General features: G+C 51.6%; 9 protein-coding genes and 1 non-coding gene across 10 annotated transcripts; 5 read left to right on the forward strand and 5 right to left on the reverse strand.

Moving 5' to 3' along the window:
- Positions 1-290: 290 nt before the first annotated feature.
- On the reverse strand, positions 291-2,418 carry BO88DRAFT_102611 (putative GPI anchored cell wall protein). The gene is made up of 3 exons (XM_025701198.1): positions 1,863-2,418; positions 451-1,804; positions 291-398 (listed from the first exon to the last, which is right to left on the reverse strand). The coding sequence occupies exons 1-3, from the start codon at positions 2,089-2,091 to the stop codon at positions 371-373; spliced, it is 1,611 nt and encodes a 536-aa protein (XP_025567466.1). The 5' UTR covers positions 2,092-2,418; the 3' UTR covers positions 291-370.
- Positions 2,419-3,791: 1,373 nt separating this feature from the next.
- Positions 3,792-4,340, forward strand: BO88DRAFT_102620 (uncharacterized protein). The gene has a single exon (XM_025701199.1). The coding sequence runs from the start codon at positions 3,903-3,905 to the stop codon at positions 4,266-4,268; it is 366 nt and encodes a 121-aa protein (XP_025567467.1). The 5' UTR covers positions 3,792-3,902; the 3' UTR covers positions 4,269-4,340.
- A 1,028-nt stretch (positions 4,341-5,368) lies between these two features.
- Positions 5,369-7,661, reverse strand: BO88DRAFT_357400 (prefoldin-like protein; the record flags this gene model as incomplete). Its single annotated transcript, XM_025703758.1, has 2 exons — positions 5,369-5,757; positions 5,857-7,661. 2 exons carry the CDS (start codon positions 7,659-7,661, stop codon positions 5,661-5,663), a joined length of 1,902 nt encoding a protein of 633 aa, XP_025567468.1. The 3' UTR covers positions 5,369-5,660.
- Positions 7,662-7,831: 170 nt separating this feature from the next.
- BO88DRAFT_102634 (TFIIH/NER complex subunit TFB3) lies at positions 7,832-9,296 on the forward strand. Its single transcript, XM_025701200.1, has 3 exons — positions 7,832-7,986; positions 8,036-8,276; positions 8,332-9,296. Exons 1-3 carry the CDS (start codon positions 7,941-7,943, stop codon positions 9,197-9,199), a joined length of 1,155 nt encoding a protein of 384 aa, XP_025567469.1. The 5' UTR covers positions 7,832-7,940; the 3' UTR covers positions 9,200-9,296.
- A 45-nt stretch (positions 9,297-9,341) lies between these two features.
- Positions 9,342-10,511, reverse strand: BO88DRAFT_401273 (uncharacterized protein). Its single transcript, XM_025705799.1, has one exon. The coding sequence runs from the start codon at positions 10,357-10,359 to the stop codon at positions 9,496-9,498; it is 864 nt and encodes a 287-aa protein (XP_025567470.1). The 5' UTR covers positions 10,360-10,511; the 3' UTR covers positions 9,342-9,495.
- A 144-nt stretch (positions 10,512-10,655) lies between these two features.
- BO88DRAFT_380324 (putative GTPase NOG2) lies at positions 10,656-12,902 on the forward strand (the record flags this gene model as incomplete). The annotated part of the gene is made up of 3 exons (XM_025704524.1): positions 10,656-10,837; positions 10,893-11,640; positions 12,066-12,902. The coding sequence occupies exons 1-3, from the start codon at positions 10,740-10,742 to the stop codon at positions 12,900-12,902; spliced, it is 1,683 nt and encodes a 560-aa protein (XP_025567471.1). The 5' UTR covers positions 10,656-10,739.
- A 47-nt stretch (positions 12,903-12,949) lies between these two features.
- Positions 12,950-13,422, reverse strand: BO88DRAFT_102638 (uncharacterized protein). Its single transcript, XM_025701201.1, has one exon. The coding sequence runs from the start codon at positions 13,330-13,332 to the stop codon at positions 12,997-12,999; it is 336 nt and encodes a 111-aa protein (XP_025567472.1). The 5' UTR covers positions 13,333-13,422; the 3' UTR covers positions 12,950-12,996.
- Positions 13,423-13,515: 93 nt separating this feature from the next.
- Positions 13,516-18,606, forward strand: BO88DRAFT_440856 (protein kinase IKS1). Its single transcript, XM_025709832.1, has 8 exons — positions 13,516-13,635; positions 13,734-15,696; positions 16,210-16,461; positions 16,512-16,597; positions 16,653-16,853; positions 16,904-17,423; positions 17,483-18,016; positions 18,415-18,606. Exons 1-8 carry the CDS (start codon positions 13,577-13,579, stop codon positions 18,433-18,435), a joined length of 3,636 nt encoding a protein of 1,211 aa, XP_025567473.1. The 5' UTR covers positions 13,516-13,576; the 3' UTR covers positions 18,436-18,606.
- BO88DRAFT_t41 lies at positions 18,367-18,453 on the reverse strand. The gene has a single exon. It is a non-coding gene; the product is annotated as a tRNA-Gly (tRNA).
- A 1,493-nt stretch (positions 18,607-20,099) lies between the features above and the next one.
- Positions 20,100-21,361, forward strand: BO88DRAFT_401276 (D-hexose-6-phosphate mutarotase). Its single transcript, XM_025705800.1, has 3 exons — positions 20,100-20,395; positions 20,509-20,838; positions 20,890-21,361. Exons 1-3 carry the CDS (start codon positions 20,150-20,152, stop codon positions 21,274-21,276), a joined length of 963 nt encoding a protein of 320 aa, XP_025567474.1. The 5' UTR covers positions 20,100-20,149; the 3' UTR covers positions 21,277-21,361.
- Positions 21,362-21,363: the final 2 nt, after the last annotated feature.

The raw sequence follows: 21,363 nt of genomic DNA on the forward strand, positions 1-21,363 counted from the left end.
TCTCCGGGATCTTGCTGGATGGATGTATGCATTGAGCCAGATGAAGAACTTCAACACAATGAAGGCAATACTACGCGAGTTCGTATCAAATGTCTGATAGGCGTAATTGATTAATGTAATTAGACCCGAGAGCTGTAGCTTATAATACACCGCTACTAGCTGACAAAGAAGTATCGTTGATATAACCAATTTTGTATTTCCAATATCCATATTTTCTCCGGTCAGAGACCGTATCCGGCGCCCGGTTAAGTATCAAAAGAAGGAATGGTCATGTCTTGAACTAAAGGGAATAAAAATCAATAAATAGAGAACATAACGGGTCCATTAATCATGTTCGCGTTGCCGGATGCGATCGCTATGTCTGACGAGCTTAGCAGACCGTGATGTACAGACCGAGACTAGATTTTCAGTTAGCAGTAGTTCACAGAAGATGTCATGTAATACACTTACGGAGAGGGGTTGTAGTCCTCAAAGAAGTTGAGGTAGGTGCTACCAGCCTCCTTCATCTCGTAGCTGACAGTCTGGCCAGCCGGGCAAGAGAAAGTGGAGATCAGGTAAGAGTTGCCAGGCGAGAGGGTGAAGTCGCCGTAGTCCTGCTTGACTCCAGGAGCGTTGTTGTAGGTCGTCGACTCGCTAGCAGCAGACTCGAGCTGGGAGAAGTCAACCTTGCCGTCTCCGCTGAAAGTGTAGTCGGAGGTCTCGAGCTGATCCTTGGTAGGGAACAGGAAGATCAGACTGCAGGTCTTTCCAGAGTCCGAGGAGGGGATGTCGAAGTTGAAGATGGTCGAGACAGTGGAGGAGACGGTGCCGAAGTACTGAGTACCATAGGCGGTGTCGGGAGTGGAAGAGTTGATCGGGACGATCAGATGAGGGTACTCATAGTCGCCAGAAAGATCAGTGGGGCAGCTGGCAGAGGAAGACTGAGTGGCAGTGCCAGAAGGCTGGGCGCTGCTGGGAGACGCGGAGGTTTGGGGGTAAGAGGGAGTGCCAGACGGCTGGGGAGCAGGAGTTCCAGAGGTCTGGGGGTAGGAGGAAGGCTGAGGAGCAGGAGTGCCAGAGGTCTCAGGGTAAGAGCTCTCAGAAGGCTGAGGAGCCGGAGATCCGGAGGGCTGAGGAGCAGGAGTCTCAGAAGGCTGGGGGGCCGGGGTCTCCGAGGACTGGGGGTATGAAGGAGTCTCCGAAGGCTGAGGAGCAGGGCTCTCGGACGATTGAGGGTAGGATGGAGTCTCGGATGGCTGAGGAGCAGGGGATCCGGAGGGCGCCGGCTGGGAACCAGCGGGAGCAGAAGACCCAGGTCCAACGGGGACCAGCGGGACAGTAGTCTCTCCAGGAACAGAAACCACAGGAGTAGATTCAGCGCCACAGTAGGTTTCGGTCACATAGACGGTCGTCACCTGCACGGCGCCGCTCGACTGGGGACCAGGACCGTAGGGCACTGAAGCACTGGAGGCAGGGCCACCAGGTACCCAGCTAGTCGACGCACCAGCGCCAGGGACACCTGGAGCGCTGGAAGACGGGGCCGGAGCCGGCTGGCTAGACTGAGGGGCAGGGGTCGAAGCCGGAGCAGAGCTGGAGCCAACAGAGCCAGCACCCGAGCCCGAGCAGGAATCAGCCGTCAACTTGATGTTCTCGCAGCCAGTGACGGAGGAATTCTCAGTGGTGTAAAGGTTCAGTTCATTGTTGTCGCCAGTTTGGCAGGCAACAAAATCGGCGTCACCGTTGTACTCCAGCTCACCAGAGGAGGTGATGGAGAAACCCGACATAGGAGATTTACCCAAGTCACACTGGAACTGTGTGGTATCGCCTGTCAGGGATGAGTGGTTAGTAACATATCCGGTATAATGCATATGTGGATAGCTTACTAGTCACAACACAACCGCGTCCGCTGCTATCAGTGATGCCACCGTTGGAGTCAATGCAGAACTGGGTTGCGGGAAGTCCACCACCAATGCGGTTCTGACCATCACCCAGCTGGCCAATGGTGCCAGAAGCATCACCAGAAGCTGTCAGGTGGAAGCAGCAAGAGTCGCTCCGGCCAACAAGGGCATTAGCCCCAGCAGCGAAGGCTGCAAGGGTCGCAACGTTCTTCATACTTGCAAAAGCGAAAGTAGACGACAGCTAGAAAGCAAGCGAACGGATTGGGGGTGTTGTAAGAATAAAGATTGTTTTTGGAAGAGTTATTGGCCGGGGTAAATTAACAAGCAAGCCGAAAAACCCAGGGTACGCTCAATATTTATAAACTATAGTGGGTACATAAAAGGCACGTCATGGGCAATTGCCGGTGGTAAACCGGACAGAGTCAACACGCACACCTCCACAGCACAGCAATTCGAAAAAATAGAAACAGACATTCAGCCAGTTGCATTGCTTCTGCTGGACTGGCAGTTCGACCATGGAAAAGAAACATGGAGGGCCACCGTTGATCCCGCTAGGCACCACCGGACAGCGAATAAACAAGCTGCAAGTTGTCCGACAACGCCGGGCCTGGAAGCTTCGGGATTGAAGGAGCAATGAAAGCAGACGTCATGAGCATTGGGCCTTGTGGAGGGGGGATTCTATGAAAAACACCCGATCTGGAAGTTGGCTGTGAGATAGAAGCGGTATCAGTGGCTCGGGCGATGCAGGGCACAAGCCAACTGTGGACCCAGCCCCATCGAGCAGCCTTTGGATCGGCCGGGAACCCTGCCCTGGTCAATACCTTCCGGACTCATGGACTCAGGCGGGTTATTGCGAGTCCGGTGGCGAGATGGCAATGCCACCCACGGTACAACACGCCATTCAGCCATACATAGCGAGCATTGTTGTTATCCATACAAGGAACATGGGTAGGACACCCACGGGCCTGCTTCTATTCATAATCGCTCACAGCGGAAAACCGGGAACGCAAGGTAAGCGACAATGCTCTATGCTCGACATAAGCAATCAATCCTGAGTGCAAGTATCAAGCATAGTCCGCGTAAGTCAGGAGGGATGTGGAGGGGGAGCTATAGCCACCATCACGGCCTAACAACAGGGAAGGATGGGAATCCTGGGATTAACCGGGGAAGGGTGCCTTGCATTCTGCTCAGAAGGGTTTGGACTCGAAGCATATACGACATGCAGTGCGGAGTAGGGGGATACGGTTGACGTTGACTCTTGCCTTGGATGTGTTGCTTAGGACTTCGGTGAACAGCTTTTGGATCCCGCTTGGGAAGCAGCATAGCCCGCGTAGCAGCAGTACAGCAAGCGACTGTATGTCATGATGGAATAATTCTTGGCACGGTGGATTATTGATGAGTTGATTATTCGATGGGAATAGTCATTAAAATGGAGATGAGGGACTATCAATCTACTCTTTGGGAAGGTCGGAGAAACCCGGCAGAACCCAGTCCACTCGGATCAATAGTAAGCCCGTGTTCCGCGGGTGGGGGATGACGCCAGCCTCGCTGGACTTCCTCCATCCAGCTTCCATGAGGCTTCCAGGATCCATCGTCCTATTCCTTCTCTCGTCTGCCGGCAATACACCACCCGAGCCACTGCGCCACGTCATGGGAAATTCTTACTGACCCTATGCCCGGCTCGCTGCCTTTCCCTCCCGAGAAAGCAGAGCGGAAAAAGAAACTGAATATGAACCAAAGACCGGTTCTAGGCAACCCTGAACAGTAACCAATCTGCCTCCATGGGACAATGGTAGCAGCCATGGTTGCCTAAGTGTTTACCCAAACGATAATGATCAATTGTGTAAACAAACGATACACAAACAGATATACTATGAGCCGTACATATATAGAAACAACCCGGTCAACGGCAACACAATCCCAGGATTCCGGCCTGACCAGCCTCGTGTCATTGGCGTCCATCTGACAGGTGGGCAACGCAGCCCTGTTGGCCGCCAGTGCCCTATAAGCTTCGCCGGCATCTGGATGGCTGCGCGATCGATTTCAATCTATACTCTTTTAGCCATTTTCAATATTACTTTCCTATATTATTATTCTCCATTACATCTGCGGAACACGATTAGATTCTCCGTCGCGCTTCTGCAGTGCGTCGTAAGTAAACCCGCCCCATCCTGGCTCCATGCTTATCTCCCCACCTCAGCATTTCTCAATCTCTTGAACATCGAACTCTGGTTCGAACCATATAACCAGTCCATCCTGAAACACGACTTCTCAGTCAAAGCAGTCCCATTGGGCCTCCAGGGGTTCCCTATCACATTTTCACTCTCACTCTCTCCCTATTCACGATCCTCAAAATTCCAGTCTCATCAAAATCAAAAGCAAAGCCGTTGAGAACGGGGCACTTTGCAGACCAAATCCCCGCACTGCACTCTGTAGAAGCTTACGTACACCCTCACCTAACAACGGTCAATCAAGGTCTAGACAGTTGGCTAGAATCCACCTAAACTCTGATCCCTCTCTACTCTGTTAAGTGAGTTATGTGCTGGCCCACCATCCATGTGTCCAGGATGGGCAAACAAGTGGGTTATCCTTCGACCTGTTTGATTCCAGACCTTTACAGTAAACCAGCAGCACAATGCTCCGAACAATGGACACATCCACAATTCGAATTTTCCACGATTTTCTTCCTCTCTCTCTACCCTTCATTCAGTCAAGGATCGGTCCGACGGACGGACGGACGGAATAATGCTTATGCAAAAGCATTCTGTAAATGATCCAGATGACAAGACACAGATGGATGCCTGCAGGACTCGCGAAATTTTGATTTCGTCGGACTTGCCGGGGTTGGACAACAAACAACCCCAACATAGCATCAGTTAAACCAGTTAACAATCAATTAGTGATTCCCTTGACTAACAATAATGTAATGCGCACGTCCACCAGTGTCTCACACGATCCAAGCTGGTTGAGTTGAACTAGAGCTGTCAGAATCAAGTACAGCACATCATTTCCATGTCGATCTTCATTTTAAAGTCCAGCTGCCCAGTCTTGACCTCATCGAGTCCCTAAGCAACCGGCGATCGATCAGGCAGCCCAGATCGACTCTGAATTCAATGCTAGGTGTTGTTTCCCATTTCTGGGCCAGCTAGCCAGTGTGTATCTGACGTAAATAAATAAATAAATAACTACTTCATCAAGTAATGGTTGTTGATCACTCAAATCCCTACGATCTTCGTGCGGTCTACCCCGATAGCTATTGAACTAAAAGCAAACATCAATGATTTGTTTATGATGTAAACATTATTATGATGCTGTGAAACTCTGCTGCGTCTTTTACCTAGCGGGGTAAGGGAAAGATGGAGCTTGAACAATGTTCACATGTTGAATTTGACATGGATGGATGGACGTTGCTTGTAAAAGTCACATAGATGAACCACCAGTTCACACTTGTGGCTGGCAGGCTCCGTGCTTGTTGACTTGGATATCAGGTAGTATCTGGGTATCATTGATAGATACTTAACTGCGGAGAAGAAGCGCTTATTTATACCCCATCCCATGGAAACTGGACATAAGGCAGAAATTTTATAGTTATCCAGGTGTACATGGTTCACATTGGACCTAGACTAATGCCACAATCACTGTTACAGAGAGTTTGAGAAGGTTCATGGTATATATATGTGTAGTATGTCGAGGGTGAAACGTAACCATGTCTCCATCTGTAACTGACCGTAAGTACTCAATTGAGCCCAATACACCCAGTAACGGAAGCACAGTCAGAGAGCCCTATTCTTCATTCTTGGACTTCGAACTTTGAATGACTATACCATGGGAAAGCGGTATAGTCATGCCAAGGTAGAAACTACCTTGGTTTCGGTCCTTTCTACGGCACAATGGGAGAATGAAAATGTCGCAGTATCATGCATCTGTGCATCGGTATATATTGGGTATCTGTTTGGGTTTCGTTCTATCTGAGTCTTACCTCATGCGGGCAGCCTTGAATCTGCTCACCCGTTTGGGCGCATCCTCAGTCTCAATTGGCACAATTTCCGGCTCCTCGCCTACGAAGCCGCCATTTTGCTGGATCATGCGGTTCCGGATCTTGTAGAACTCTGTTGCGATCTCCTTCTTATGCAGCTGCTCGTCGAGCTCATCGGGCTCTGGTGCTACTGCTGGACCTGCTGGGGTCTCCCGTTCAACGAGCGTATCGGCAAGAATCTTCCCTTCAGGGCCCCTGGGTGTAGGGTCTTCTTGCTCCACGATGTCGGAGATAGGCTGGGAGAAGGGCTTGGGTTCCGCTGGTTTAGCAGGGAACAGAGGTAGAGCTGGCCCAGTGGTAGATGTCTCAGTCTTGCGTAGAGCCGAGCGAGGTTCGGCAGGTCGAGAAGTGTTGCTAGTTTGGGTTGTTGACGCAGTGGCGTCTTCAGTTGCGTTGTTGGTTTTCCGGGCACTCTTGAACCGGGATACTTTCTTCGGGGCGTCACTCTGCACAGATTCTTTCCGAGCAGGTTCTGTGCGTTCAACAACAGCATCCTGAAGAACAGGCACGTTAGACTCTCGGACCGGAGCGACCTTCTTCTCCACAACCGGAGGCTTGGAAGCCGGAGCGATGTCGAGTTCGTCAGCAAAAGCAACCCTCTTCTTCGGTTTCTTCTCCTTGACTGGCTCGCTACTCGTGTCTGCCTTATCCTCGACACGAACAACACTGGGCTGATCTAGGTCCTGCCTGATTTCGTTCGGAAGCGTTTGCGTGTCTTTTCCGGCATTCCACATTCCCCGAGCATTGAGCTTTTCCTCCAGCTCGCGCATCTGGCGGTGATAATCTTCGCTCAAAACACGCCTAGTGCTCCTTCCGTATTCGTCCTCCTCTTCATCTTCGTCTTCGTCATAATCATAAGCATCATAGTCTTCATCAACAGAAATATCACTTGCGTCTTCGTCCAACTCAAGCTCCGCCACGACAGAACCGACTTCGTTCAGACTATACTGGAGCATCTCACGGCGTAATTTGGCATCCTCCGGAGACTCGTCGACTTCCATAACAGGACGCTCGCCATGAATTTCGACGGTCGGGTCTAACGCAGAGCTTGTCTCCTTAGCATCGCTTCCCAAAGATTTGACGGAGGGCTCCTCGCTGGCGGATGTATCATCTTTACCAAGACTGTCTGCAGAAGACGCCTCCTCCGTACTCTGAGTGACTTGCTGAGAAGAACTCGATACTGGCGTATCGGCCTTAGCTACATCAGGTATATCCTTCACACCAGCCTTCTTCAAAACCTCCAAAAGATCGGTGGCCTCGCTGCCGGGTGTGGTTGTCTTGCTTGAAATAATCTCGCCGTTTTCATCGAGTTCTTCGAAAATCTCAGTCATAGGAAAATCCGCCGTAGGTTCCACCGGTAACCGATCTTGGGAGTCGAGCGCGTACAGTTGATCCTCTGCCGCACGTAGCCGTTTCTCTATAGTCGACGCATTTTGCTTCACGTAGTCGATTCGCCTCGTTACCAGATCAACCGCCTGTTGCTTGGTTCGCGTCACGCCTTGTTTCTCCCCCAAAATCACTTTGACCTCCTCTTCATTGACCAGGGAGCCACCAAAGTCGCGTCCTACTCGGAGGTAGTCATCCATTGTCGCATCGTCGTCCAGCTCGTTTATCTCGTCTTTGAGGCCGTCGTATTCGGCCTCCCACGTCCTCCAGTGGTAGAGGGAATCTTGTAGCTTCGAGATGTTCCCCTCAAGTTCGAGGCGCTGGCGTTCCAGCTCATGCAGGCTGTTGTTTGGAACACCCATTGTAGAGTATGCTGAGAACTATCCAGGGAAAGCAGCCGTTTCGTAGGAGTGTAAAAGTGCACTGGGAGGGGGATGTCCGAATAGAAAGAGAAGGAAGGCGGCGGCAAAGAAAAAGTTCCGCCGCGGAACAAGAGCGGAGAACAGAACATGATTGGCCCGTGCACGCAGCTGGATTATCAACCTTCCATGCCACTGAGGAATCACCTCTTCCTCCCAACCTGTCGCGTGCCTCACGTACTGTGCTGTCCAGAGCCTCTTTGAGCTGCAGTGACCCTCAAAATGCCTCCTGCTCGTGATATCATGGCTCACCGGGGGGATGACGACGGCAAGTCTACTTCCCATGACCCTTTTGAATATACACTGACTGTCAGCAGAGGTGTGCCCTGTCTGCAAATCTTCGCGGTATCTGAATCCAGACATGCGATTTCTCATCAATCCTGAATGCTATCACAAGATGTGCGAGTCCTGCGTGGACCGAATCTTCTCCTCAGGCCCCGCGAACTGTCCTGTGGCGGGCTGTCACAAGACCTTGCGCAAGAACCGGTTTCGCAAGCAGACATTCGAGGATATCAATGTGGAAAGGGAGGTGGACATTCGGCGCAGAGTGATGCAGATGTACGTCACGAGCAAACCACTAGGCCCAGAAATGGTCTCACTAATACTTCTCTAGTCTCAACCGCCGCGAAGAAGAGTTTGATTCGAAACGAGCCTACGATGACTTCCTAGAACAACGCGAAGAGATAATAGCGAACCTTGTCCATGGTACAGATGTGGCGAAGACGGAAAGCGACCTGCAAAGATATGCTGCAGACAACATGCGGTCAATTCGCGCCAACCAAGCCCTCGAAGCACAAGAGGCCTCGTCCTTCCGAGAACAACAGACACACGAACAAGAACTGGCACGTCTTCGGCGAGAGGCAGCTAGACTGGAATATGAGAATGAGCGGAAAGAAATGCTTGCCGGTCGAGAAGATGTCCTCAGTCGTCTTGCGGCAGGTCGACCTGGCGACGCAGCGGCTATCGCCCGCGAAGGCCACAAGGTGTTGCTCAAGAAATCTTCTGCTCGTCGTAGTGAAGAAGACCGCATCCGACAAAAGCAAGCTGCTTTGCGTAATTCCGATGCCAGGAAGGCCGGCCAGGGTGCCCTCACCACGGCGGACAGGGCAGATGACAGTGGTGATTCTGGTCTGATCAAGGGTCTCAAGAAGATCAAGACGCCCGAGCCTGAAAAGCCTTACGATCCTTTTGGTGGCCTCATTCCCAACAAGAGGGACTATTATACTCTGCGCGACCATTACCCGAACAGCTACCTCGACCCTATTCGCCAGGACACTCGTATGCAGGCCGGTGGATACGACCTTCAAGAATACTACTCGCGTACTCTGATGGAGGCCTTTGCAGGTCTTGGGTGCTTCATTGATGAGGAAGTGTCCAAGCGAGAGGTTACAAGTACGATGGGTATTTCCAGACCTGTGGCTACTGAAGGTGCTGCTTTGGCGGCTGTTTCAAGTGCAGGCGCTCCAGAAGCCAGCTCGTGAGTTGTGGTCATGATTCTTTTTTTCCTCCGCTGATAGAGCTACTGGATTTGGGTCGTTATATTATTGGTTGCGGCGTTTAGGCATTTGTGTTGCATAGCGATGGCGTTTTGTGACAGTTTTTGAGCACTCGGAAAAGCTTTATGACTGAGATTGTTCAATTCGTTCAGGTACAATAGGTATACAAACAGGTAAAGCTAGTACAAACCAATAAATTGCATGACAAAACAAAGTAAGTAAAACCGAACTAGGAAAAAGAAAATAGTGTAATGTACAACCGTCTAAATGAATACATGGGCTCACAACTTGCCACCAGTGATCTGCTCTCCCAGCTGCTTGACTCTGTTCTGGATGACGTCCCAGCGAGCGGTCTCGCTCTTCCTGGTCTCGTTGACAATACCCTGGACAGTAGGGGGCACACCCAAGTTCCAGATGTTCTCGCCCTCCTGGTGGTCACTGCGCCAGGCCTCGTTCTCACCCTCGGGGAAGACCCGCTCAATCTCAGCCAGAAGCTGAGCCTCTGTGGTAATGAAGTTCCGAGCATTCATGTACAGCTCTTGCAGGTTGTCTTGACGCTCGGCCTCCTTCACAGCCTGCTGGTACTCGAGGCGGGCCTTGGACTCAGCCAGGCGGGTCTCGCGGTCAGGATCCGGCAGCACAGCGGTATGTTTGGGTAGCATGTCCTGAATGACGGAGTTACGGGTCAACCGCTGGTCTTCTCTCTCAGGCTGGCGGAGGATACGGTCCCGACGCTTCTGCTTCTCCAAACTCCGCTGCATCATGGCCTTGTCCGTCCGCTGCTTCCGGGTGTGTAGTTCCAGGAGACCTTCGCGGAGGTTTTTGCGTCTCATCTCCGCCATGCGCTTCTTCCACTCAATGTATTCGGTGTTGGGGTCATTGGGGTCCAAGTTGGTCTCCTTGGTCGGAAGAGGCGTCGCGGCATTGATGTATGCCTCTGTCGGCTTGTCCTTGCGGCGGGCCGGGAAGAGTTCTCGGGGGACGGGCAGGGTACCCTTGACGCGGGGCTTCGAAGGAAGATCGGGCTGAATGGGTTGAGGAATGTCGACGAAGTTGGGAGACTCGGGGCCGACCCGCAGGCAGGAGGATGAGGTGAAGCCGCGGAACTGCACAGTGGCAGCCCTGCAATTGCGGAAGAGAGACATGGTAAACAGTGTCTGTCTGCTCAAGGAAAGTGGCGGAGCAATATTGGTGACTAGTGGATGGAAGAAAAAGAATTGATAGAGACCAGGTAGCCGGTCTACTTCGGATCGAGGACCAGCACAGGAGGGTGAGATGGCTGATGGCCTGCGCGGTGCTATTGCGGGAGTCGAACGAGGACGAAGCGATTTTCTTGCGCCTGGTCCGTGCACCGCTTAGCTTGGCGCCCGCCTTTGGAGAAAAAAATAATTTCCCGCGCTTCGAAACTTTTTTCCTTTCTTTCTCTTCCCTCTTTGCGCTCCGCCATTTCTTTTTTGTGACACTTTATCTTTGATATTTTTTCATATTATTCTTCTTCAAGGTGCCTTGAGCGCTTACTTGCACAATGGGTACCTTCAAGAAGGAAGCCACTCGTAAAGAGCGGCAGGGGAAGACTGGAGATGGCATGGGGAACGTCCGGGTAAAGGGTGAAAACTTTTACAGGTCAGTATTCTCCTTACGACAGATGGTCATGGATATGTGTACTGATTTCTGGAAGAGATGCGAAGAAGTTGAGGACCTTGAATATGCTCAAGGATGGTAAACCCCAACGTAACGCTGAAGGAAAGATCACCAAGGCTGCTTCGTACCAGTCTCGAGACGCCCCCGTCGCTAGGATTGAACCCAACCGTAAATGGTTTGGAAACACCAGAGTGATCTCGCAAGAGGCTCTGTCCTCTTTCCGTGAGGCGGTCGCTGAGCGTGCCTCTGATCCGTATTCCGTCTTACTCAAGACCAACAAGCTTCCCATGAGCCTGATCAGAGATGACAAGGGTGTGAATGGACTGAAGCAGCACCAGGCCAAGATGGCCATCGAGACCAACCCCTTCAGTGACACCTTTGGGCCCAAGGCTCAGAGGAAACGTGTCAAGTTGGGTGTCTCGTCGCTTGCGGATCTGGCTGGCGAGACCGCCAAGATGCACGACGCCTTTGTTGAGAAGTCGGACCATGCTACTTATGAAGATGGCACTATGGTGGTGAATGGTGATGATGTCGCAGTAGAGGAAGACTCTAGTGTTGCACCCATCGCGAAGGAGGCTGTCTTCCTTAAGGGACAGAGTAAGCGTATCTGGAACGAGCTCTACAAGGTCATCGATTCCTCCGATGTTGTCATCCATCTCCTTGATGCTCGTGATCCGGAAGGTACACGGTGCAAGAGTATTGAGAAGTACATCCGAGAGGAGGCTCCTCACAAGCACTTGATTTTCGTCCTGAACAAGTGCGATCTTGTACCTACAGGTGTGGCGGTAAGTCTATCTTCGCTTTCTTTCTCTCATTGCAATTTCCCCTTTTCCTTTGATCTACAATACGGCCCTTCGCCGTTGCCATCGCTAAGTCAAGGCGCCTCCTGCGACTTCATGTCGCGCTATTCGCTATGGGAGACTGTCTGTTACAGCTTTGGCAGATTGACGCTGGTCCGCGCCGACCTTCTTTCTGAAGCTAGGCTGATTGGTTTTCGTTTTGAAAGCCGATCGTTAAGGACCGAGCTGTGTTCTGTTTTTGAGTTGAGTCCTGCTTCCGCTCTTGAAGTGGCATCATAGCAGGTCTCTTAGTAACATTTCACACATCCTGTCATCATACTTTTGTTTTATTTCTTCTTTATATGTTTTCTTCTTTTACTATGCTATACTCTGATAGCAACGCTGGTGTTCAGCTGCTAACGTGACACCAGGCTGCTTGGGTTCGCCACCTTTCTAAGGATTATCCTACCTTGGCTTTCCATGCTTCTATCAACAACTCCTTCGGAAAGGGCTCGTTGATCCAGCTACTGAGACAATTTTCTTCTTTGCACTCGGACCGGAAGCAGATCTCCGTGGGATTCATTGGATACCCCAACACTGGAAAGTCTTCCGTCATCAACACCTTGCGCAAGAAGAAGGTGTGCACTGTGGCTCCTATCCCGGGTGAAACCAAGGTGTGGCAGTACGTTACCTTGATGAAGAGGATCTACCTCATCGATTGCCCTGGTGTTGTTCCTCCAAACCCGAATGACTCTCCTGAGGATATTCTTCTCCGTGGTGTCGTCCGTGTGGAGAACGTAGAGAACCCTGAGCAGTACATTCCAGCTATTCTCAAGCGTGTTCAGCCCAAGCATTTGGAGCGTACCTATGGTATCAAGCGCACTGACGACCCCATCGAGTTCCTCAGTCTCCTTGCCCGCAAGGGTGGTCGCCTCCTACGTGGTGGAGAGCCTGATCTCGACGGTGTTGCCAAGATGGTCATCAACGATTTCCTCCGTGGAAAGATCCCTTGGTTCACTGCTCCCCCTCACAACTCTGGCGAGGAGGGCGAGAAGATTGAAGGTCGTGAAGGTCGCCTCGGTGAAATGAGCCGCAAGCGGAAGCTTGATGAGACCGCTCCTGAGGCTGCTGATACCACTGAAGCGGCTGAGAAGCAAGAGTCTGGCTCGGGAGATGAGTTCGAGGGCTTTGACGAGGAGGATGATGATAACGACTCGATCGCCAATCTCGAGGTTAGCGACGAGGAAAGCGGAGCAGAGGAAGATTAAACAGGAAATCTACTCTGAACTACTTTCAACACCCCGCGGATCGCCGATCCGCCCGTCACTAACCCATTGACCTTGGGCCCATGTCGTCGCCCTTTCAACCGGAGCGGAACCGACAGTCACGCCATGCCCGACCGATCATCGGGCCGCTGACGGAAAGCTGTATGGCCCATTGGCATCCTTGACGATGCAGATCGATCGGAGGTCGGAACGCCACCGAGCATATCCAGTTCAGGCCTGGTTTCACACGGCCTTGCTGACATGCCACCTGGACAGCTTGTCTGCCAGTACATGTCAACCCATGCAGGAAAGACCGGGATCCGAGCCAGCTATCCCTCGGCCCCACTGCTTTTACTTTTAGATACCCGCATAGTGCTGAGAAGCATAGCATCAAATTAAGAGAGAGATCGTCTGATAATCCATGTTCATGCATTTATAGTAATCCGCGTACATTCTAGTTGAATACACGAGTAAAAAGCATTTCTGGACGCGACGCGGCGACTTTCCAGCTTCACCGCCAGGGCCGCTCACGTGCGCCCAGCCTCACTCTCGTCATCCGGTCTCCGCAGCAGCGGCCAGAACATGCCAGCTACTGCTTAAGATCGGCCCCTTTTTCATGGCTTTGCGGCCTTGTATTTCTCTGCGTCCTTTAAGCATGGGCTGCTCTGCCTGCTATAATGGCGGACGAAGGCATGTCCATTGTTCCCTACGGGTCAGGCAATCTTGACGTCGTACTGTAAGCTTCCGCTCCAAGCTTCCCCTCACCCCGAGCCTGGCTTCCCCACCAGACACTTGCCCACTATGAAGATAATTCTGACAATGCTTCTTGACAAGCCGCCATAACGACTCTGTCGTTGTTTTCGACCGAGACTCCCAGCAACTTGTTCTTCGACATGCAGCCGAAAGCGATGACGGCAACCTGGAGCTCGCTGACTGCCCGTATTGCCATCGACCCCTACGTGATAGCAGCTCGGCCCAGGACGACCACCATGGCGGAACGCAGCCGGAATTTATCAACCCACACTATTTCCGTATGCTTCACAATAGCTTGCCCAGCTCTGTGAGCTCATCTAGCCCTCCGTCACCCCGTCGACGTCTGGTGCCGCCCGCACTTGCAGACGGTCCCACCAGCGAGCCCAGCTACTCGGGTAGCGGCATACACTCTACGCAAGGAATCTCTTCCGCCGCTTTTACACAGGACTATTTCAAGAAGTTTTTCGTGGAAGAGACGGTTTTAGGAAAGGGAGGGAAAGGAGTGGTTTTGCTGGTAAAGCATGTGCTGGACGGTGTATCGCTCGGACAGTATGCCTGCAAGCGGGTTCCCGTTGGTGACGATCATGAATGGCTAGAGAAAGTGCTCGCAGAGGTGCAATTGCTGCAGCATCTTACACACCAAAACCTTGTTTCATATCGTCATGTGTGGCTAGAGAACGCCAAGATCAGTACGTTCGGGCCAAGTGTGCCTTGTGCATTTATTCTCCAGCAATATTGTAACGCTGGGGATCTGCATAACTATATCTGTGGTTCAGTTGACACTCCGACAACCACTGAGCAGCTGAAGGAGCGTCTGCGAAGAAAGTCCCGAGGAGGACCGGAGCCTCCGTCTGAAGCTGGTGGCCTTCGCAAGTTGAACTTCGAGGAAATTTATTCTTTCTTCAAGGATATCACCTCAGGGCTGCGTTACCTCCATGCTAATGGATACATTCATCGTGATCTGAAGCCAAACAATTGTTTGCTTCACAAGACCAGTGACGGAATTCGAGTTCTCGTGAGCGACTTTGGCGAGGTTCAGGCGCAAGACTCGATGCGGAGATCTACTGGGGCGACCGGGACGGTTTCGTTTTGCGCTCCGGAAGTTCTACGGCGAGATTATCCAGGGGGTCCATTTGGGAACTTCACATTCAAGTCCGATATCTTCTCTTTGGGGATGATACTCTACTTCCTCTGTTTTGCGCAGTTGCCCTACACGCACGCAGACCTGATCCATGAGGAGAAAGAGGATCTCGATCAGCTTCGTGAGGAGATCAGCCATTGGGCTGGGTTTGACGATGCGCAGTTTATCAGGCCAGATTTGCCTGGGCAGCTCTACACATTCTTAAAACGTCTACTGTCCTTGGACCCTGACGGGCGGCCGTCTGCAGACGAGGTTCTGAGCGGACTACAGGCTGGTGCCAACGTTAACGAGAGTTTTCGATCAAGAAGGACCAGTCCAACAAGCCCTGACATTCGTCCAAGCGCGAGGATTCATCCGGTGGAAAGCACGGATTCTCCATCCTTCCGGCCATCCAGCTCTCCGAACAAGTCTCTGACACGGAGTCCAGTGGCTGTACGACGAAATCCACTGTATGAGTCGGAAGGTGCCGAGGCTGCATTGAGGCCGGTTGTAGAAGAAACAAGCCCGTTGTCAGAGCGAAACACCCCGCTCAGCCCGGAAAACGACATGATGGTGCGGCCTTGGTTCTCCAGCGCACAATCGCACTCTCCCGCACAAGCCGAACATCGCGAGGTTCCCCAGGAGCGACCGCAGCCTGTCCAACAGTTACTACCCCCGCCTCCCGGTCGTTTCTCTCTGGCTAGAGTCTTCCCGGGCGCTGCATCATTCATCGACTCGCAGATCCCTACAGTGGCGTTGCAACTGGCGGCATTCCTGCTCAAGGTCGTCTCCACCTTCCAACCCTGCAGTCCTCTGGCAGTCAATCCCTGGGTTGCTTATCCTCTACTTCTGCTGGCTGCGGTCAACTTCCCAGCCGCTGGGCTATGGACCCAGATTGTTTCTCTTCTCCTCCACCTTTTAATTGTCAGTTTATCAATGCGGATGGAAGCCCTGTGCTGGCGGGCATCACATAGTGCGATATTATTTTCTCGATAGCTACGCCACATCGCGGCGTACGGGCGTTGTGTGTGGTCAAAAGTGAGCAGGAAGTCTGTACTTCCCAATGTGTCGGGCCTGACGATATATGTATAATGAACGAATGATGAACCACCGTTTTCTTTGGGTTCTTACCTGGCTTTTTCGTTATCCTGTAGTCTACCTATCTAATAGTATCCACACAAGAGTAGCATTGGTGAGGAAGTTGGCCAAGACTGCAAAGGATCGGACTAAATGGCTTACCTGCATTAAGCTCGCATCAGCCCGGGGGGCAATCACCTCATCGACTCCTCGTTCCTGATTGGCACAATTCCGGCTTTACAGGATGCTCCATCATTTACTATTCTGATAGCTTCTGCCTGGTTGTTACTTATCTCTCTCTTATAGTAGCCGGCCTCCCCGCTGCAATTTCGCTCATGCTTCTAGTTTCAGTTTTCTCAGTCCCTCTGCCCCCTGCCCGGAATGGCCATAAGCCCAGAGGCCATCGAGCTCTCGGAAGCTACACACCCTGGGGAGGGTTTCGAGAAGGTCCAGCAAGTTCCGGAAGATGTAGTCGGCGACACTACCGTCCTGCAGAATGAGGAAGCTAAGCCTGAGGCCGAGTCTGAGCCCGATGAGGCCATCTATCCCCACGGGGTCCAATTCGTCCTTATTTCCCTGTCCCTTTGTTTCTGTGTCTTTCTGGTTGGCCTGGTAAGTGCTACTATTTGCAGATCTCCATGCGCTGGTTAATGTCATATTAGGATGCCACGATCCTAACCACCGCTATTCCGCGTATAACCGACGAGTTCGGGTCGGTGGCTGATGTTGGTTGGTATGATGCTGCTTTGTGAGTCTATCCTACAGATCAGTAACCCTGTATATCCCTGCTAACGGCGTCCAAGCCGACTCACCTCCTGCATGTCGCAGCTTTCCCAGGGAAAGCTATATGACAACTACCCGGTCAAATGGGTCTTTCTCATCAACCTACTGCTGTTCGAGGGTGGCATCCTTCTCTCGGGCCTGGCGCCGAGTTCGTTCATCTTCATCATCGGAAGGGCCATAACCGGCTTGGGTTTTTCTGGGATCAGTCAAGGCTGCATGGTGTAAGCACTACAGTACATAGAGACATGTCTGAAAGCTAACAAACATCCAGCATCATTGCAATTTCTACGCCTCTACGAAGAAGACCGACCTTTGTCGGCCTAATCAGCGCCAGCGAATACACCGCCATCGCCATAGCCCCTATCCTGGGAGGCATACTCACATCCGACCTATCCTGGCGATGGTGTTTCTACATCAATCTGCCCGCTGCAGCGCTACCATCCGCTGTGCTTCTCCTTCTCAAGCTCCCGACCATCACCCCCAGGGGCTCGAAAACACACATACAGAAACTCCGCGAGCTGGATCTACTCGGATTCTTCCTCTTCGCACCCGCAGTACTATGTCTCCTCCTCGCGCTCCAATGGGGCGGCGATACCTACAGCTGGACCAACGGACGAATCATCGCCCTTCTCGTCCTCTCGCCCATCATCTTCACGGGCTTCTGTCTCCTCCAGCACCGCAAACAAGACACCGCCATGCTCCCACCGCGCGTCCTCCGTAAACGCATCATTATAACCGGCGCGGCCTTTAGCCTGTGTCTCTCAGCCTGCCGCGCCATCATTCAATACTACGTACACTCCCCATCTCCACCCTTTCCCTCACTCTCTAAACACAAACTAACCAACCCCAGCTCTCAATCTGGTTCCAAACCGTCCGCAACGCCACCCCACTCCAAAGCGGCCTCAACACCCTCCCCCTAGTCATCTCCGTCCTCATCAGCGCCATCACCGGCGGTTGGCTCATCTCCCGCACACGCACCTACACCCCAATCCTCCTCCCCGCCTCCCTCCTCGTCATCGCCGGCATTGCCCTCATGACAACCTTCACCCCCACCACACCCGCCAAGCTCTGGATCCCATCACTCATCCTCCTAGGCCTCGGCTCCGGCAGTGCCGTCGGCGTGCCCTTCATCGCCGTACAGGCCATCCTCCCCATGAAGGATATCTCCATAGGCATGGCACTGATGACCTTCTCGCAGGACATCGGAGAAGCGGTGTTCATCAGTGTTGCGCAGGCGATATTCTTGAACCGGTTGACGGGGGACTTAGCGGAGAGTGTGCCCGGGTTGGATCCGGTGATGGTGACGCATCTGGGTGCGACAAGCTTGGAGGGTAAGTTGCCTGGGAAGTACTTGGAGGCGGTGATAGGGGCATACGATGTTGCGGTTAGGGGGACTTTCTTGTTGGCGGTTGCGTTGGCGGGGAGTGTGTTTGTGGCGGCGCTTTTGGTAAAGAGGAATCCGTTCAAGGTTGGTAATGAGTTGGGGGAGGGGAATAGAGAGGAGGGTAGAGGTGTGTAAAACTGGATGGGCTTTGATGTATGTTGATACATTGTATAGTAGTGTCTTCAAGCGATGCGCAATATTAGGAGTAATATTAAGCGTAAGTAGAAACTCTAATCGAGTTCTACAGGATAAAAAAAACAGTGAATCCGAAAACAATACTAACCTACCTACTCCATATCCCCTATAGTTATTATATAGCCAAAATAGTAAAAAAGACACAAGTAAAAAACTGCGCCAAGCGAGATTCGAACTCGCGTCGCAACCTGATCCAATGTCAGATTGGGAAGGTTGCATCCTAACCACTAGACGATTGGCGCCGGTTGTTAGAATACCCACTCAACTTTAGTCCTATATGGTGGGTGCTGGTTGGTTGTTTTCGCTCTTTTGACAGCTCGGGAACCATGTTTTGGGACCTTTTAGGGTGGAAAGTGGATCTCTGGGTGATGGGGCTATTGGTACGGGGGGGTTTTGAAATGTTTTTTTTTTTTTTCCTCTGCTGGAGTGGGGTGTTTTTTTTGTGTGGAATCACGGGAATGAATGTGTGGGTTTTGAGGGTGTTGGCTGGCTGGCTGGGTTGTGGGTGCTATTGGTAGGGTAGGTTGGGTTGGGTTGCCCTGTTGGGTATGGTGGCGAATATCGTACTTTTTTTTTACTTTGTGGCTCCATAGGCATTCTTTCTTTGTGTGTTCAGGGTACCATATTCTAATATCATATTTTATAATGGGTGTATTCTTAGTCAGATCATTAGTCTAAATAGTAGAACTCGCACTTCATGGTATCATTTCTCCGGAGCAGTAATTATCTGTCTGTCCACGCAGCGCTAACACCCCCGAAGGATTCAAAGTCCGACAAGAGGCCATAGAGTGAGAGTACTGCATCATTACTCGTACTATAGCCTGCATTCCATCAGTGATAGTTATGTTACTGATGGGAAGACAGCTTTCTGTTGTACGTCATTAGTTGTCTCCAATTTGCGACTTTGCCCTCCACCATGTGTTCAATTCAGGTTCAGTAGTTCGTAGGGTCATTCGTATACAGCACTTGTACTAACTATATGTTGATGTTCCTAATTTCTGTATACCAGGCGTCCTATCTACTACTTTCCTGGTGTTTGACAGAATGCAATCATAAGATGAATATGAGAAGGAATAGAGTTGGATGCTTGCTTCCATTTTGCTATTGCACTTGGGTGCAATGATAGTTTGATGATACTATTGTTATTTGGGAGAGGGTGGAAATACGAATAGTATGTACGTGCATTGATGTATGGATTCAAAACAGAACTGAACGAAGACATCTTGCCATACTACTCTCAGTCTCCAGTGTATGCCCGTCACTCAATGTGGATGTCAATGGTTCTATATCTCTATTGACATGGGAGTCGCAGGGTCATGATAGACTAACTACTGACCGGTTCTTTAACCTATTGTTTCTGATAATTTAAAAAAGTGGCTGAAATAGTGGATAGAGTCAAATAACGTTTGCACAGCTGACAGGGTATGGTTCTAGGTACTACCCTAGCTATTATATGAAAGAAGTCTGGACTGCAAGTAATATAGAGGGTAGGATAGCCTCATACATATCATAGTTCCCTTGACGTATCTATCTATCGTTGAATATCAGTGCTACCCTTATAGTTCTGCACTCTCTCAAGTCCCTGGATCGAGCTTAGCATTGACTTTGGACCCTGACGGAAAGCAAACATGTGATGTCATTGCATTGACCAGCTGAATTGGGACTTCAAAAGTATCCTGAAGTAGTCGAAAGACTCAAACTATTGTCGAGACACATCAGATGCTTTGTAACATGCACCTCGACAATAAGAAGATAAGAAATGGAAGGGGGTGAGTTGTGCTCGTAAACTGAAACGGCGAGGAACGAATGACGCCAATGCCCCGCCGCCCCGCCGGTTCAGTTGACTCCGGCCTCCCCGCATCCGTCCTCCGTCTTTGCTGGTCTTTCCCCTTCTCTCTTCCACCTTGAATACCTTCATCTTAATTTCCAACTACCATCATGGATCGCTCTAACAAGCCTGCCGCCATCGGCGTCGGTGCCTCTCTTCCCCAACCCACCATCTCTCTCCGCGACAACACCGTTGAAGCTACCCTCCCCACCGGCGAGTCTGTCACCGTTTATCTCTATGGAGCCACTGTCACCTCCTGGAAGCTCGCCAATGGCAAGGAACAGCTCTTCGTGAGCGAGAAGGCTAACCTAGATGGTTCCAAGCCTATCCGGGGTGGAATTCCTGTCGTATTCCCGGTATGTCCTCTTCGGCCGATCACCACTGAACAGCCAGCTTGCTCTCTAAATCTCAGCTCCTTCACGTATCCATTGAAAGGCAAACCAACTAACTCCTAATCTCATCAAACCAGGTCTTCGGTCCTCCCCCCTCCAACCACGCCACCTCTGCTCTCCCCCAACACGGCTTCGCCCGGAACTCGAACTGGGAATTCCTCGGCAAATCCTCGTCCGAAGCCTTCGGCCGTGACCGGAAAGAAGGCGAAGACGCCGTGAAGTTGGACTTTGGACTGTCACATCCCATGCTGAGTGAGGAGTTCCAGAAGGCCTGGCCGTATAAGTTTGGACTGGTGTATAGCGTGACTTTGACGAAGGGAAGCTTGGAGACTTCTTTGCAGGTGCAGAACCAGGGCGAGCAGAACTTCGATTTCCAGGTTTTGATGCATACGTATTTGAGTGTTGAGGTATGTCACGGCCCAATTGCAGGGCTGGAGTCAGGCTAACGAGGCATGTAGGACATCACGAACGTCCGGGTCAAGAACCTCCAGCAAAAAGAATACTTGGACAAGACACAGGGCGGTGCAGCTATCACGGAGACTTCGGAGGCAGTGGAGATCAACAAGGAAACGGACCGGGTGTACAAGGCGTTGGATCCGAAGGTGCCAATTATCGTGTCCACGGCGTCGGATGATCAGCCTCTGTTCTCCATCACAAGGGAGGCATTGACGGATGTGGTTGTGTGGAACCCCTGGATCGAGAAGGCCAAGGGCATGGCGGACTTCGGGCCTGACGAGGCATACAAGAACATGCTTTGTGTCGAGGCCGGTTCCGTTGCTGGCTGGCAGACCCTGGAGGCGGGTGAATCCTGGGAAGGTGGACAAACTATCCGGCCCCGGTTGTAACTGGGATAATAGGATATGCTTAACTTTACGTGAATAATCATGCAGTGACGATGGATGCCTCAGCTGAGATTGAAATAGAATTTTACC

The sequence above is a fragment of the Aspergillus vadensis genome (genome assembly GCF_003184925.1).
Source record: "Aspergillus vadensis CBS 113365 unplaced genomic scaffold BO88scaffold_2, whole genome shotgun sequence".
Lineage (NCBI taxonomy): Eukaryota > Fungi > Ascomycota > Eurotiomycetes > Eurotiales > Aspergillaceae > Aspergillus > Aspergillus vadensis.